Source organism: Phoenix dactylifera, chromosome 10, assembly GCF_051530095.1.
Source record: "Phoenix dactylifera cultivar Ajwa chromosome 10, Ajwa_hap1_PhDact_Kaust_v1.1, whole genome shotgun sequence".
In the NCBI taxonomy this organism is placed as follows: Eukaryota; Viridiplantae; Streptophyta; class Magnoliopsida; order Arecales; family Arecaceae; genus Phoenix; species Phoenix dactylifera.
In genome coordinates, this window is record NC_143199.1 from 25,044,928 (window position 1) to 25,059,823 (window position 14,896).

The window sequence follows — 14,896 nt, forward strand, 5'->3', positions numbered from 1 at the left end:
GAAGTATTTCCCATCACAAACGCATATTTCGATTTTCGTAGCCCCTCAGATTATAATATTATAATATTATTTTTTTATATCTTTCATTTTATCCTTTTTATCAATCTTTTCTTTCTTTTTTTTTTAAACTTTCCATTTCTCTCGCCTCTCTTCCGAGTCTTCTCCCATCTTCGCTCCATCTGTTTCCGAAGACCGCCGGCGAACTTCGTGGCGGTTTTCCGACACTGCTGTCTTCTCCGACCGGTTGAGTGGAAATCGGTACCAGGTCCGAGAGGATTTTTTTATTTTGGTTTCGAGATGGCTCTCTTGTCCTCGAGCTCTCCTCTCCTCTCCAATGGCGAGAGCTGGAGCTAGGTCCCCGAATCGGACGGTCGAGAGGTCTCCATCCGGCCCTTGAACTACTGATCAAGCGCCGAGATTTCTAGGGTTTCGTGGGGTTTATCTATGCATGGAAGGGAGGGAAGGAGACACGCCTGCTGCGGTGGCGGTTACGACGGCGGCGGTGGAGACCGCTGGGAGCTTCCCGCCGTCGGCGGCGCCGATGATGGCGAAGACGGAGGAGTCTGGCCAGGGCGGCGCGACGGCTGCCGCTGTTCCGGCGGTGGAGGTCCCGAGGCCGCCTCCGGCGGCGGTACCCGTGGGGCCGGCGTCCGTGAGCCTGGCGACGCCGGTGATGAAGAAGAAGCGGGGGAGGCCGAGGAAGTACGGGCCTGACGGGAGCTTGTTGCTGCCGCTGAACCCGGTGCCGATCTCGGCCTCGGTGCCGGCGGGGGAGTACCAGACCGTGGCGGCGGTGGGGGCGGCGATGAAGCGGGGTAGAGGGCGGCCAGGGGGTTTTGTTAGCAAGCAACAGTATGGGTTTGAGTTAGAGTCTTCAGGTGTGAAATTATTACATCTTACCTCTTACCCCTTCTATTTTCATGGTATTTGAGTTCGATTTAGGATATATTGGTGCTGTAGCTCTGAAGATGATCTGATGCTTAGATATTCTTCTACAATTTTTTGAATTTGTCTGATTTTTGTGAATTTTATTATAATATTACGGTATGCTATTTGGGATTGTTGTTTAGATTTGGTAAAATATTAGATTTTTTCGTGTCAAATGAGTCCCTTTCTGCTGCAATTCATGTTAGTTTTGGTTTTCCTGGAACTTTTCTAACTGACATGACAATATTTACTTCCCTTTATTGGTCTTATGTGCTGTATATATGTTTCTTGTCCCTGTCTTCCTTTCTGCTTGCAGTCGAATTTGATCTGTAACTCTAGACCAGTGAGTTCAGAGGTAAGTTGCTGGAATTAGTGTGTGGGACCGCTAGATAAGATCTCTTGCATCAGATCTTCCAAGAAATGGGGGTCCTTTCTTCTGGGGAAAGGCAAGTTTTGTGGGGTGGGTTTGGGGAACTGAGAATCTGAATCTTGGTGACTCTGGTTATAGGTGAAATTTGTAAGTTTCTTATACTGATGTGGGTTGAATTGTTGTCAAAACCATGAAAAGTGAGCGGGGTTAAAATTCTAGTTGCCTTCCTTTGTAGGTTGTTGGAACCTGATTAAGATCTAGGAATTGCTTGTACTGTCCATATTTGGTTCTATTGGAGGACTGTGGATGAGGTCTTACTGATGTTCTGTTAATGATGGGACCTCGAATCAGACGAAGAGACTGTCAGGCAGTATTCCCTCTCCTTTAGGAAGTCTAAGTCTGATGATTTCAAGAAATCGATTTTTGAATACTGCTTCAGCTGGTTAATGTTTTCTTTTCCTCCTAAACATTCAAATCGCTTGTGTAAAATTTGTATGGTTAGTTCATCTTAAACTATTAAAGGAGTGTGATTTTTACAAGACCTTTGTCCTTACACATTTTTTTTCTCAAGTACGCATAGGTTGGTTCACTCATAATTAATACATTCTTAATGCAGGTGAAATGGTTGCATGCTCTGCTGGTGCAAATTTCACACCTCATGTCATCACTGTTGCAGCTGGCGAGGTATTGCTAGCATAAACTTAGAGAAATCTTTCATATTCATCACCGAATGTTAAAAATCGGCAAAATACCCTCTTCTTATATATTGTAGTATCTACCATGTTTTCCATTGCACTGTCTACCATGCATCTTTTCTCTATATCATATTGTTTATCCCTGGGTTACTACATGGAAGGTCTTTTTTTCTAATCATTTGATATTTTTAACGGCAATGACATGCACAAAAATAATATACAGATTAGGTGATACCCCCCCCCCCCCCCCCCCCAACCAAAAAAAAAAAAAAAAACATGCCTTGTTTATATAATTTGAGATTGTCACTTTTAGAAGTCTTTTATAGGACTTTTCTAGGCAATGGATAATACTTTTATCCTGCTATATTTATTTTTTTAAGTATAAAGCTTAAGGAAACCCCAATTTAGAAGTTTGGAAATATTTTCATCTAATTTCAAAGACTAAGATGTCTTGTGAATAGCAATGACCTTTTCAATCATGCATTTCAATGGATCAGTGGAGCTTCCTATATGAATGATACCAGGCTTATTAGACGTTAAAAAGATTAAAGATTCATTTTTTCAATAAATGCACCAAGAATCACACCAATCCTATTTCTGGGCAGGATATTGATGTTTCATTTGACCTCTAGGGCTAGATATGTTGGCAACAATGTTTAAAAAGTAAGTCATATTTGCCACGTGGCCTTGTGTAGTTATCTTATTGGAGTTTGGGGCATGTGGAAGTTTTAATTCTGAATCAGTGGAGCTTCCTATATGAATGATACCAGGCTTATTAGACGTTAAAAAGATTAAAGATCCATTTTTTCAATAAATGCACCAAGAATCACACCAATCCTATTTCTGGGCAGGATATTGATGTTTCATTTGACCTCTAGGGCTAGATATGTTGGCAACAATGTTTAAAAAGTAAGTCATATTTGCCACGTGGCCTTGTGTAGTTATCTTATTGGAGTTTGGGGCATGTGGAAGTTTTAATTCTGAAAGCCTACTAACTAATTTATGTAGTATGTTAAACTTAGGTTATTACATTATACTTAAGAATATTGATAACTCTTTATGAAATAATTAAAAACTAGAGAGAACCCTTACTGAGTAACTTTGAAGATTTCTCTTTTCAAAATTAATCCGGACCTACACTTACACATCATTTTTCACATGTAATGTCAATACATGTGGTGAATTTATTTCCATATCTTGCAACATAATGGGCTTTCTTATTCTTTCATATCGTCGTCACTTTTCATTTTTCTTAATATTCTACAATTCCTCAAGTACTCTTAAGGATAATGGAATCATTGGTTTACTTATTTTGTTGGTTGATTGAGCTAGTCTGGGGGAACCATCAAAATTCTTTCTTGGTTTGCTCTGACAAAATTGTTTTATCTTAATTTGGTAAATCGCAATTATGAATTTCAACCAGAAAATTTTAATTCACCAAGTACCTTTCTGGTGATTGTTAGCCTAGCAGGAAATTTAGACATGAAGATGTGATCAAAATGTATGCATATACGTAATGCACAAATAAAATTAGTTGGCATCAATCCTAGCACCTCATGGTTTCCTTAACAAGGAGAAATTTTTCGAAGAGATTTCCTTTGTTTCTCAATATCCCAATCTTAGTTTTCTTTTCCCATTATTTCCTTCCTTCTCAACTAAAACCTTGTTTTATAGCTTTTACTTTAGTCCTCATTAGTCTGTCAAAGGAAACATGTAGACATAGTATTGGTGATTTTGCCAATTTTATATCAGTGATTAAGCAACCATGTGGAAGTTTGTATTTATTCTTTTTTCTCTTAATATAATAAACTTCAGTACTGATGATTTAAATTAGTCAGTGGTATTTGCATTTGTTGATGCGAAGCCTTGACATATTGTACATGTTAACTCCGTACAATTTTTTAATCGGTGTTTGGTTGGCTGGTTCAAAGAACATGCTTACAAGACTATAGACATTAGTGTGATCACTGTATTGCCACTTTGCAGCCTATTGATGATCAAGGTTCCCTTAGGCTTATGTACAATTCTTACCTATTTGAAAAGCTTACGCCAGCTATGCTCTCATGCAAGTGATCAAGAGTCATATGTTATGGAGACCATGATTACACTAATTGTGTCCACAATTGCCTTCTGATGATGATTATTTTCTTTTATTGCACATCTTTATTGTTTTGGGGAGATGATGCTTCCATTGCATTTGCATGTTGCTCGGAGAGAACATAATGGATAGCATGTTGTCAAATGAATATTGTGACTGCAACATCTTTAGATTGTTTTACAAACTTTTGGGTTTTTTGAACATCTGATAGATTCTTTTTTTGTGCGTAAAAAATCGATGCTTTCTGAGGTTATTTTTGGATATTTGTTTATAATGTTGAGAGAAAAACATTGATTCTTTGGTTAATCAAAGTGTGATGTTTCATAAAATATGACACAATAAAGTCCTTTTTAGCAGTGGTATTCTTTTTCACAAATGGTAGTAGAAGTGGTTGCAAATCTTGTTATAAAATATTATATTTTTAGTCTTCACCATTAGTAAAACCCTTTATTGTTGTGAATTGTTGTTAATTTGCCTTTACAATTGTTCTAGGATGTTACTATGAAGATCATATCATTTTCTCAACAAGGGCCTCAGGCTATTTGTATTCTATCTGCTAATGGCATCATATCAAATGTTACACTTCGTCAACCTGATTCCTCTGGTGGTACACTGACTTACGAGGTTTGAAAACTGATCTGTCCCTATGAAATTTATGGTGATGTTTTGAATTCTGAGCCATAGTTGAACTGCTTAAACTTAGCATTCATTAATTCATCCTCACTTTCTGCCTCAACCAACATTTTTTTTTTACTTTGGATAAATAAGGTTAGGTTTGATGACTATTTTCTATGCCTTCGTATAAAATAATCGATCTTTGGAAGAGATAGAGATATGTTCTACATTAGGACATTCAACTAATAAATAAAAGAATTAGACTTGGAAAGTGAATATATGATCATATTTGGGTTTTATTCATAGAGACTCTGCATGGTCACTAACTCAACTCCTAGAAATTTTTTAGCAGAACTCTATAATAGAGATGCATTAAACTTATATCAAATGGAAAATAGGAGCCTGAAAGTCATATGAGAACGTATGATAGAATGATAACAGCATGCTGACTTAATTAATTGACCAAGAAGACTAGATTGAAACAAAGATGAAATCAGTGGTGCGGGAGAGACTAGATAATGAGATCCACATATGAAAATAGATATCTGTCTGGTGTGAATTTAAGTGAATAGATGATCAATGAGGAAAACAGCACAATATTAGTAGTTGAATTAAGTTAGGACAAACGAGGCATATGTTGGTACCAAGTAGACTCATGAAAGCCTTTTTAAAAAAAATAACTCCAAATGTAAATGATTATAAGTTGTAGGATAGAGGAATTTTATAGGTGAATATGTATATGTTTTTCTAATGAATGGGTGCTCACTGGACTTCAAACTAGTCAAAGTAGGGTTTGACATCTGAGGACTATGTGCTAGTAATGGGCCCCCAAGGAGTTAGTAGGAGCTAATATTGAGCCTCCTCCATATCTTAGGGTTTTTTCCACTCTTGACCTTGCTTATATTTGTTGATGCATGAGTGCTTTGAATACCGTGCTTTACCTGCTTTATGTTTTCTGACTCCTCCATAGTTTCCCCCCATTATTTTGATCTGCCATCATCTTTTCACCTCGTTGCATCCACTAACCTTTTATTTCTTCTTTCTATATTGACCCATGCTGACAAAGTTCAATCTTTACATCTCCAATGGAACCAATTTCCCCATATATGTAAATATTCTCATGCTTCCAATGAATGTCCTACTTAAAGAAATTGAGATCTCAGTGACTTGACGTGACTCAAATGTATTATACAATTAAGCAGAATAGTTTAGTGTGAGGACATAGCAAATAACTTGTGATTACATCTTTATAACTAAGTTTATCTAATGACCGCTAACATTTATTTACATAATTATAGTAATTATAAGTAATTTGATCTAAAGTCTCTTTGCTCATTTTTAGGATTTGGTAATCTAATTTTGAATATTAAGTGAAAAAATGTGGTACATTGCTTATTTTGTTACACATATACATCATTAAAAAAATTATGATATTAATAAAAATTCAAGAAATCATGAAAACTTATGCTGTCAAGTCTAGGGTTTATCCTTCACATCGTGGAGCAGTTGATTGCTCAAAGGATATATAGAAGGGATCTAGGAAAAATGATCAACTTATATTCTAAGTAAAACACTTTTGTTAGACGCTGTATATGAGCCCATGTACAAGGTGATATTATTCTGGGCATGACACACCCCTCTGTATTGTGTCAACAAGTCACTGGTATGGAACATATTACACACACATGTACTTTTTCCACTTTGAAATTTTACCAAACACGAAGGGCTTGGACTACCTAATCCCATCATTCACTAGCCAACACCCGAGCTGTATCATTTCAGAGTTTGCAGGCTCGAACATGTCTCCTCTGTGATCAATGGCTTTCTTTTGCCTAAGGTGTTAAGACTGCTATAGGCTGGTAGATATTTTCAGTTGGATGGTAAGCCTCCTTCAATGGAGTTACTCTTTTAAAGGAGGATTATTTCGTGGTAACGTGTATCCTCCTCTGGCTGTATCCAAATGCCTTTTCTGGTATGTGAAACCATTTTAAAATCTCTACTATATAATAACAAAAACTTTTGAGGAGGTTCTCTGGACGTCCATCTGTTGCCCAGTAAGTCATATTCAAACAATTGAAATTCATCTAAATATTGCCATAGTTGCTCTCATTATCAGTCTAGTCAATTACAAAAGGAGAAATATGAGAGGCTTCCAACAATATCGAGTAGGAGCGCACATATTTATTAACATGATGAACTACTAATGGTTTCACCACTTTCTGGATTCGGAACAAGCCTTCAATTCAGTTATATGCTTTCGATGTGCGAAGTATTAGGAGGCTATAATGTATGAAATTTTTTCCCATCCAACAGAAGTTATTTATTGACTATTAAGAACTTGCATTGCACATGTGACTTTGTAACACAACTTCAGTATTTGATACGATGTATCTTGATTGCATATATGGCTTTATTATACAATTTTCATGTTATATAATGTCATGCATTGCTACCAGGAAGTATTCATCTTTACTTTTTCTTTCCTTAATTTTGAATTGCATTATTGTGTTCTCTTTTTGCATTACTCAGTCCATTATTAGTAGTGTATATGTTGGACCATGTGTTACCTAGAATAGGATTTAATAAACATTAAAATAGGAATGATGATGTTTTTACTCTCTAGATGAATTTGAGATGCCAAGGGTTTGGTTCCTGTTAGTTCAGTTGATCTAGGTCAGATCCAAATTGGATTTGAGCCGCATGATTAAGACTTTGATCTGATACATCTACCCAACAAGTTGAGTTCGAATGGAAATTCAGTGCCAGGTTTAAATTGGTGCTTAGTTCTACCTCTATGCTATTTAATTTGTTGGGTCAAATTGGGTGGGGCTAATTCTACTAGATCGATCACTAGCCTAGTTGGAATCCAGAGTTTAGAACTTCAGGTACAGTTGGGTTCAGGTTACATCCTAGTCTTCTTAACCCATTTGCATCCTTAGATATTAGATGATGCATTCCCTCCGTATCATTAAGTGGTTTCACTAGAAACTTAATTCAAAAGGTTGATCCCAAATAAATGATCTTAGTTTGCTACTAACATTTACAGTATGGTTATAACATTAGCAGGACTAAGTATTGTCTAGTTGCATAGTAATTCACAATTTATCTTTATCTATTTTACTATTAAAAGTGATCCAATCCTGGAGAAGAAAGATTTTTTTCAACTCGCTCAACATGAATCTCTCAAAAGAAAACTAAAAGAAGATGGACGAATCTCGAAAGTAAGGCTTTAAATTTTTTTTCATTAATTTCTTAAAAAAATGAGGTACATAACCTCTATTTATAATATGAGGTCTGCTCTAACACAATTTGAGTCGGATTTCTCTTCCTAATTCTTGTAGGACTCATTTTTCTAAAATAGACATCTCTAGTAAAAAAAAAAAGCTAAAAATCTCAAGAAAGTAGATCTCGACTTTTACATCAACTCTGCCTTCGTCACTCCACCAGATTTCTATTAGATAAAGAGCTATGCCTGGTTAAAGTTTTACCCAAAAAGGAAACTTTCGGTTTGACCAGCCCGTTTCGGGGTCTAACGGCGGAATTTCATCCTAATTCAACCTTCTAGTTGTAGATCTCGAAAAGATATCTAATTTCAAAATAAAGATCATCTCAATCGGGCATCGTATGACCAAATTATGGCCTCTATAAGTTTGGCCTGCTACTGGGCTTTTCGATGTGGCGGATCTCGCTTTTAAATCTTGTCCAACCTCGCTTGTAGTGATCAAAGTGGTCCACATCGAGTCCGAAGATTCTCCTGAATACTCGTAGTGGCCAAAGTAATTCACATCGAGTTTGGTGATCCTTTTAAATACTCGTAGTAGCCAAAGTGATCCATGTTGAGTTTAGTAATCCTCTTGAATACTCGTAGTAGCCAAACTGGTCCACATCGAGTCCGGTGATTCTTCTGGATCAGAGCACTTCTTGTTTAAAGGATTTAGCTCCTGCTAAATCAGAATTGAAGATAAAAAAATGCGTGCTTCTCTGTCTTATGGCTAAACCACTTGGTTTTGCTCGAAGATAGAGTTGTTGATGCTTGTGTTGAGGCCTCGCCAATCGAGACATGATCTCAGTGAGTTAGGCTATTTTCTCCTCTCATTGTGTGAGACTTTTCCATCATCTCATCATCCGTCGAGGTAGAAGTAACAGCCATACTCGCCTTTGTCCTTCAATATACTTCAAGCACGGATAGTCCTCCTGATTGCTTGTACCGTTCGCATATTTGGGCCATGCACTAAAGCTTTCATAGATGTAAAGGACCGAAGCTCTGATACCAACTTAATTCGATAGGGAAGAAGGAAGATTTTCAACATGCTTAATTTGAATCTCTCAAAAAAAAACTAGAAGATGGAGGAATCTCGAAAGTAGGGCTTTAAGTCCTTTTTTTTCATTGATCATTAAAAAAATGAGGTACATAGCCGCTATTATAATGTGAGGTCTGCCCTAATACAATTTGGGTCGGATTTCTCTTCCTAATTGTAGTATGACTTTTTTTCCTAAAATAGATATCTCTAGTAAAAAAAGCTAAAACTCTCGAGAAAGTACATCTCGACTTCTACATCAACCCTATCTTATGTCGCTCCACCTGATTTTTCTCGGATAGAGAATTACGTCCGGTCAAAGTCTTATCCGAAAAGAAAATTTTTGGTTTGACCCGTCCGTTTCGGAGCCTAAATGATGGAATTTCGGTCCGATTCAATCTTCTAGGAGGTTGGCCCAAAGTTGTAGATCTCGTAAAGATACTCAATTTCCAAAAAAAAAAAAAGATCGTTTCAATCAAGCATTGTATGATCAAGTTATGGCCTCCGGAAGTTTGGCATGCGACTCGGCTTTCCGATGTGGCGGATCTCGCTTCTGAATCCTATCCAGCTCTGCTCGTAGTGGTCAAAATGGTCCACATCGAGTCTAGTGATCTTTTTGAATACTCATAGTGGTCAGAATGATCCATATCGAGTTTGGTGATCTCCTTAGATACTCGTAGTGGCTAAAATGATCTACATCAAGTTTGGTGATCCTCCTAAATACTCAAATTTGGTGATCTTCCTAAATACTCATAGTGGTCCAAGTGGTCCACATCAAGTCTGGTGATTCTCCTGGATCAAAAGAAAACTCTTGAATGGTGCAGGAGGCTCCACATGGGAGGTTGTATGTTTCCGCCTGCATGCATTGCATCTGGCTTATTCTAATATATTGACGTGCAAACACAGTTTAGCTTCGGTTTTTATATTTTACATGTTTTCCATTACTGTGTAGATTCATAAGTCTGATGGCCGATTATGTATTTTGCAATCGTAACTTGTGGGCTCAAACCGTGCTCTCTCTTGCTCACACACATTGTCGCATGCACACACGGACTTGCAATTCCATTTTTCTCTACTACATTGAAGCTTTTGTAAATGCAAGTATGGCTACAAGTTAGAAATCTTCTTTTGCCTTCTATATTTCTTCTTGAATTTCTTTGTTTTATGCTAATTTATCCAAGAAATGGATGCATATTATTAGGATTGCAATTTATATCTCATGGATGATTACCATGTCAAACCTTTTATCCTTCCCACTTCATCTAGACTATTAACTCTAGGAAATCTTGGAGCATCTTCTCTGGGTTAAAATAGTTTAAATTGCAGAATGAGATAGGTCTCCTTTCCTGCTGGTTGGTCTTCCTGGAATGATGATGAGTCCACCTTAATTCGGAAATTGGCACCAATTCATTAAGGGCTGTTAGATTTTCTGCTGACTGTAAGATGTTTTTTTTTTAACTTTGATTGGCCATAATGCTCCCGAAAGCTGACCCCTATTAGAAAAAAGGCTTGGAGCTCATTATTAAGATAAACAGTTTGGATTTCAAGGGAGAATGGGATCTTAGAAGAACACAACCTTAATTCCCTGGTCAATCTGCTTTCAGCAAATGAAAAGGGTCTAATTTGTTGACACATAACACTTTTCTAGTGAATCCTTTCATCCCAAATCTGGACTTCAGTGCCTACAATATAGATTTCAACATTCCCCATTCTGTGCATGCATGTGTTTGTCCGCATCGCTGCTGCCTCTTCTGCTGCTATTTAATGATCCACTTTATTCCACTGGCTGATTTTGTAGGGCCGCTTTGAGTTGCTCTCCTTATCAGGATCATTCATGCCGACCGAGAATGGAGGAACTAGGAGTCGATCTGGTGGGATGAGTGTTTCTCTGGCAAGCCCAGATGGTCGTGTTGTTGGGGGAGGAGTTGCTGGTCTACTCGTGGCTGCTAGTCCTGTGCAGGTAACACTGTTGAACACAACAAGATGCAAGATGCTTTAAATGCTTTCTTCCTGTTGAAGTCTTCACATATTGCCCTTGTTTAAAAAGCTTTTTGTTGTCTATTATCAATAAATCTCTTGATAGTTATCAAGTTATGGGATAAAGAGAGCCATAGAAATGAAAGTTATATGAAGTAATATGTACACTAATGAGAAAAAAATACAGCTTTTTTGTTAAACATATATAATGCAGATGATGATGGGGCTTAGTAGAGCCGGTGGGGCTGGGAGCTCTTTCGAATAAGATGGGATGGTGGCATCTGCTCCGCCAATTCCAAATTCTTTTGAAGAGAGAAGATCAGCATGGCAGCTAGTTCCCTTTGTTCTTGGATCATTTTCTATCTTTTCTCATGCTCGATTCCTATGCTCTATACTAATGCTAGAATAGTTATAGAAGAAAAGGAGAAGGGAGGACAATCTTGTTATGACTTTATGGAAGGAAAAAGAATGGTCAAAGGGAGAGAAAAACAAAAGGAGCGGGTGATCGAGTCTTAGCATGTCCAGATGGTATAAGTGTAGGCAAGATAAACAAAGTCACCAGGTGGGAGGAAATTTATAGCGAAAGAAGTGGTGAATGATTCAACAATTGTGGTGGCTTGGCTTAGCTTTTATAGTCACAATATAGTGGATTCCTTTAGGTCCCAAATGGTTGGACTTATAATTTTGTTTATTTTGGAGTTTGCATGCTAAGGTTAGGCCTTGTTGCAATGGTGAGATTGCTCCATTGTGACATGGGGCCACTATAAAAAATTAGAACAAATGTACGGGATGGGTAGTCTTGTTTTATGTTAGCCTTGTTGGTATGATATTTTGATTCAGAGAGATCTCCACTTGGTATCTTTGTACATTGTCAGCTTGCTATTTGTGCCTTATGTAGAGTTTTGATTTTGACAGTCTCAGTGGTTTTGTTTAGTTTTAGAGTTTCGATCAAAAAATCTCAAAAAATGGACAAATAAGAAAAAATTAAACCAATTAAGGCAAGTTATTTTACACCATTTTATTATGTTTTAAGTTATTTAGAATCGTAATTTATGTATTTTGAATAGTCTTAGACTGAAGTTAAATAGTATTTAGGCTTAACATATTAAAAACACATAAATGCACTAACTTATTGAGTAAAAATACTATACTTGCATGTAGAGGTGGCAATCGAGTAGGATTAGGTCAAGTATAAGTCAAAAATCCATAGCCAAATCTGACCTTTCTAGTAAACAAGTAACCCAACCTAACCTGCGTAACCTATTTGATAAACTTGAATCAGGTTAAACGGGTTCGGTCATGATCAGACCTAATTATTAAATAGGTTAAACGGGTTAGGACTCTAAATCTAAACCGGACATGTTAAATAAATAGGTTAGGCTGGGTTGACAATTTATGACCCAATCCCATTTATGTCAAACTTGAACCTGTGGGTTGGCTGCAGGTTAAGTTGGCTTATTTGGTCATAAGTGGCTGCCCTACATGCACATGCTTCTTTAGTTTACATATTGTGATGTTGATTATAAGTTAATATTGCATTTTGCTCACCAATAACAGCAAAGCTTAGACATGAATTAAAAGAAAAAGATCATCAGAGCCTTAAATAAATGTGTGGTTGAATTGTGTTTGATGATTTTTAGAAAGAATAAATATATTTACTTGTTAAATAAAAATAGAAACAGATAGCGGCATTTTTTGCTTGTTTCAGCTGCAGCTGACCCAAACTTGCTGAATCTAACCTAAACCTGCCAAAATGTCTGAAACTGATAACTTTGGCCTGTTTGGCATTAATCTCGATTGAAATTTATCTGTTTTTGCTGAAACAGATAGGTGTTAGTCAAAACCAGTTAGTTTTGGCAAAATGGATCAGTTTTAGCCAAAACTGATCCATTTTGCCAAAACTTTAAACCTTAGATCCTGTGGTTAAATAATAGAGTTCAGTTTCTGTCGGATGTTTAAAAAACTAGAAGGAAAAAGTAGGCTACAAAGACAACATGAACGAGAATAGTTTTGTGATACTTTTGAAAAGGATTGTGTTATAAACTAATTTGGTTTTGGAAATAAGAGGTTAGGATACCGAAAAGGACCACATTTTGGATTCTGTTTGTGTGGTTAGTTCTCATTTATAGAAAGTGGCGCAAATAGGGTTGTCATTTATTGACAAGTAGTAGGAAGAAGATTACAATACCAAAATTGAGTGGAACAAACTGGGAGGAGGCAAAAGGACACTAAATTATTGCCTTCCCCACTAAAAACAAAGAAAAGTGTCAACTAGTCATGTGATATACAGTGCTTCCCATTTAAAGGATGATGTGGCTGCTTTATGGGCTACGCTATTTCTTTGATTTTTCTCATATTTTTGATGAATTTTGGAGAACTGATGGCTTTCTTTCTCGTATCCATTGGTACATGCATATACATACATGCATAAATACATAGACAGCCACACATATTGTAGCTCCATATTCCAATAATAGAGAATATCTTTACAGGGTTCCTTTTTTACCACTTTGCTCCAAAACCATCTGCAGTTGCTTTTAGAGCCCTTTTTCCAAACCTTCATCCATTTATGAGGACCTTCGAATCTTGTTGGCAACCAAAATAATACTTTTTTTATATTCCAAGGAAAGTTAGTCATCTAGTTTTTATTTGCATGACAATATCTCTGGACTTTGTGTTCAGTTACACTTCATTCTCATATGAGCTCAGTTTTTCTTCAGATTGGACTTCATGTACCTTAAGAATTTTAAGAAACCTACTTGATCAACTCGATGTTCTTTTCTCCCTTGTTTATATCAGGTTGTGGTGGGAAGCTTTTTGCCAGGCTACAAGCTGGAGCAGAAAACCAAGAAGCCAAAATTAGCGACTTTCACTGTGTCAACACCAACAGCTGCAGTTCCGATTTCCAGCATAGAGATGGAGGCTGCGTATGGTACTGTGCAAGGGCAGCGGAGCTCAGCAACCCCAAAAACTAAACTTGCGACCTCCTCCTTTAGGGGAGAAAGCTGGTCTGCTTCTCTACAGTCAACACCTGAGACAAGGAGCTCCACAACAGATATTAACGTGTCTTTGCCTGGAGGGTGAAGTTATTCAGAAAGTCAGTTTGTTGCACACCTCCGAGGCATCTTACTGACCAGAAGTAGATACCCTTTTTGTAACAGCTGCCTTCCCATGTGTTGCAATTGATGATTGGAACTCACCTTCTCTAACTTGTCTTGTAGGCTTGTTTGCATGCATTTAGTTTTTTTCATCAAGGGATGAACTTTAATATATGGATTCTGTAGGCTTCTCCAGAACTGTAACTTTGTTGACTCTATCCTTTGTTGTTGTCTAGCTTGGTTGATATTTATATTTGTAACACCTGGTTTTCATTCAGTGGTGTTTAAATACAATCATTTGTAGTGTTGGTGAACTTCATAATGATGGATTCTTGATTCTATCAGTGTGATGAAATCTTGATGCTGTCTTTTTGTTCCTCCTGAGGTTGGCACATCTGGGCAAGAAACCATGTCTTGAGTGGTGTTTAAACACTGGTGTTTAAATATGATCATTTGCAGTGTCGGTAAATTTTGTAACGATGGATTCTTGATTCTATCACTGTGATGAAATCTTGATGCTATCTTTTTGTTCCTCCGGAGGTTAGCACATCTGGGCAAGAAAATGAAACCAAGTAGCGGAACAGAAGAGGGAAAAAAATGTAAAATTCCACAAGCTAAAATTGAAAGAAGTCTATTTAAAATGTATCTTGAGAAAGATGTTTGAAAGATAAAGGAAAAGGATTACCATCTGGTTTGTGTTCACTCTCCTGTATCTGATAATAAAGATATCGAACCTTATCAAGAGGTTAGATTTTTTCAAAAAAAATGAAGACAATGAGGGATTGTAGTCTCTCAAAAGAGATGGCTTGGTTCTTCAA

The 14,896-nt window shown here is 37.2% G+C and overlaps 1 protein-coding gene across 1 annotated transcript; it reads left to right on the plus strand.

The window, feature by feature from the left end:
* Positions 1 to 14,417, plus strand: LOC103717406 (AT-hook motif nuclear-localized protein 1-like). The gene is made up of 5 exons (XM_008805779.5): positions 1 to 878; positions 1,914 to 1,981; positions 4,583 to 4,714; positions 10,802 to 10,963; positions 13,780 to 14,417. The coding sequence occupies exons 1-5, from the start codon at positions 449 to 451 to the stop codon at positions 14,062 to 14,064; spliced, it is 1,077 nt and encodes a 358-aa protein (XP_008804001.3). The 5' UTR covers positions 1 to 448; the 3' UTR covers positions 14,065 to 14,417.
* Positions 14,418 to 14,896: the final 479 nt, after the last annotated feature.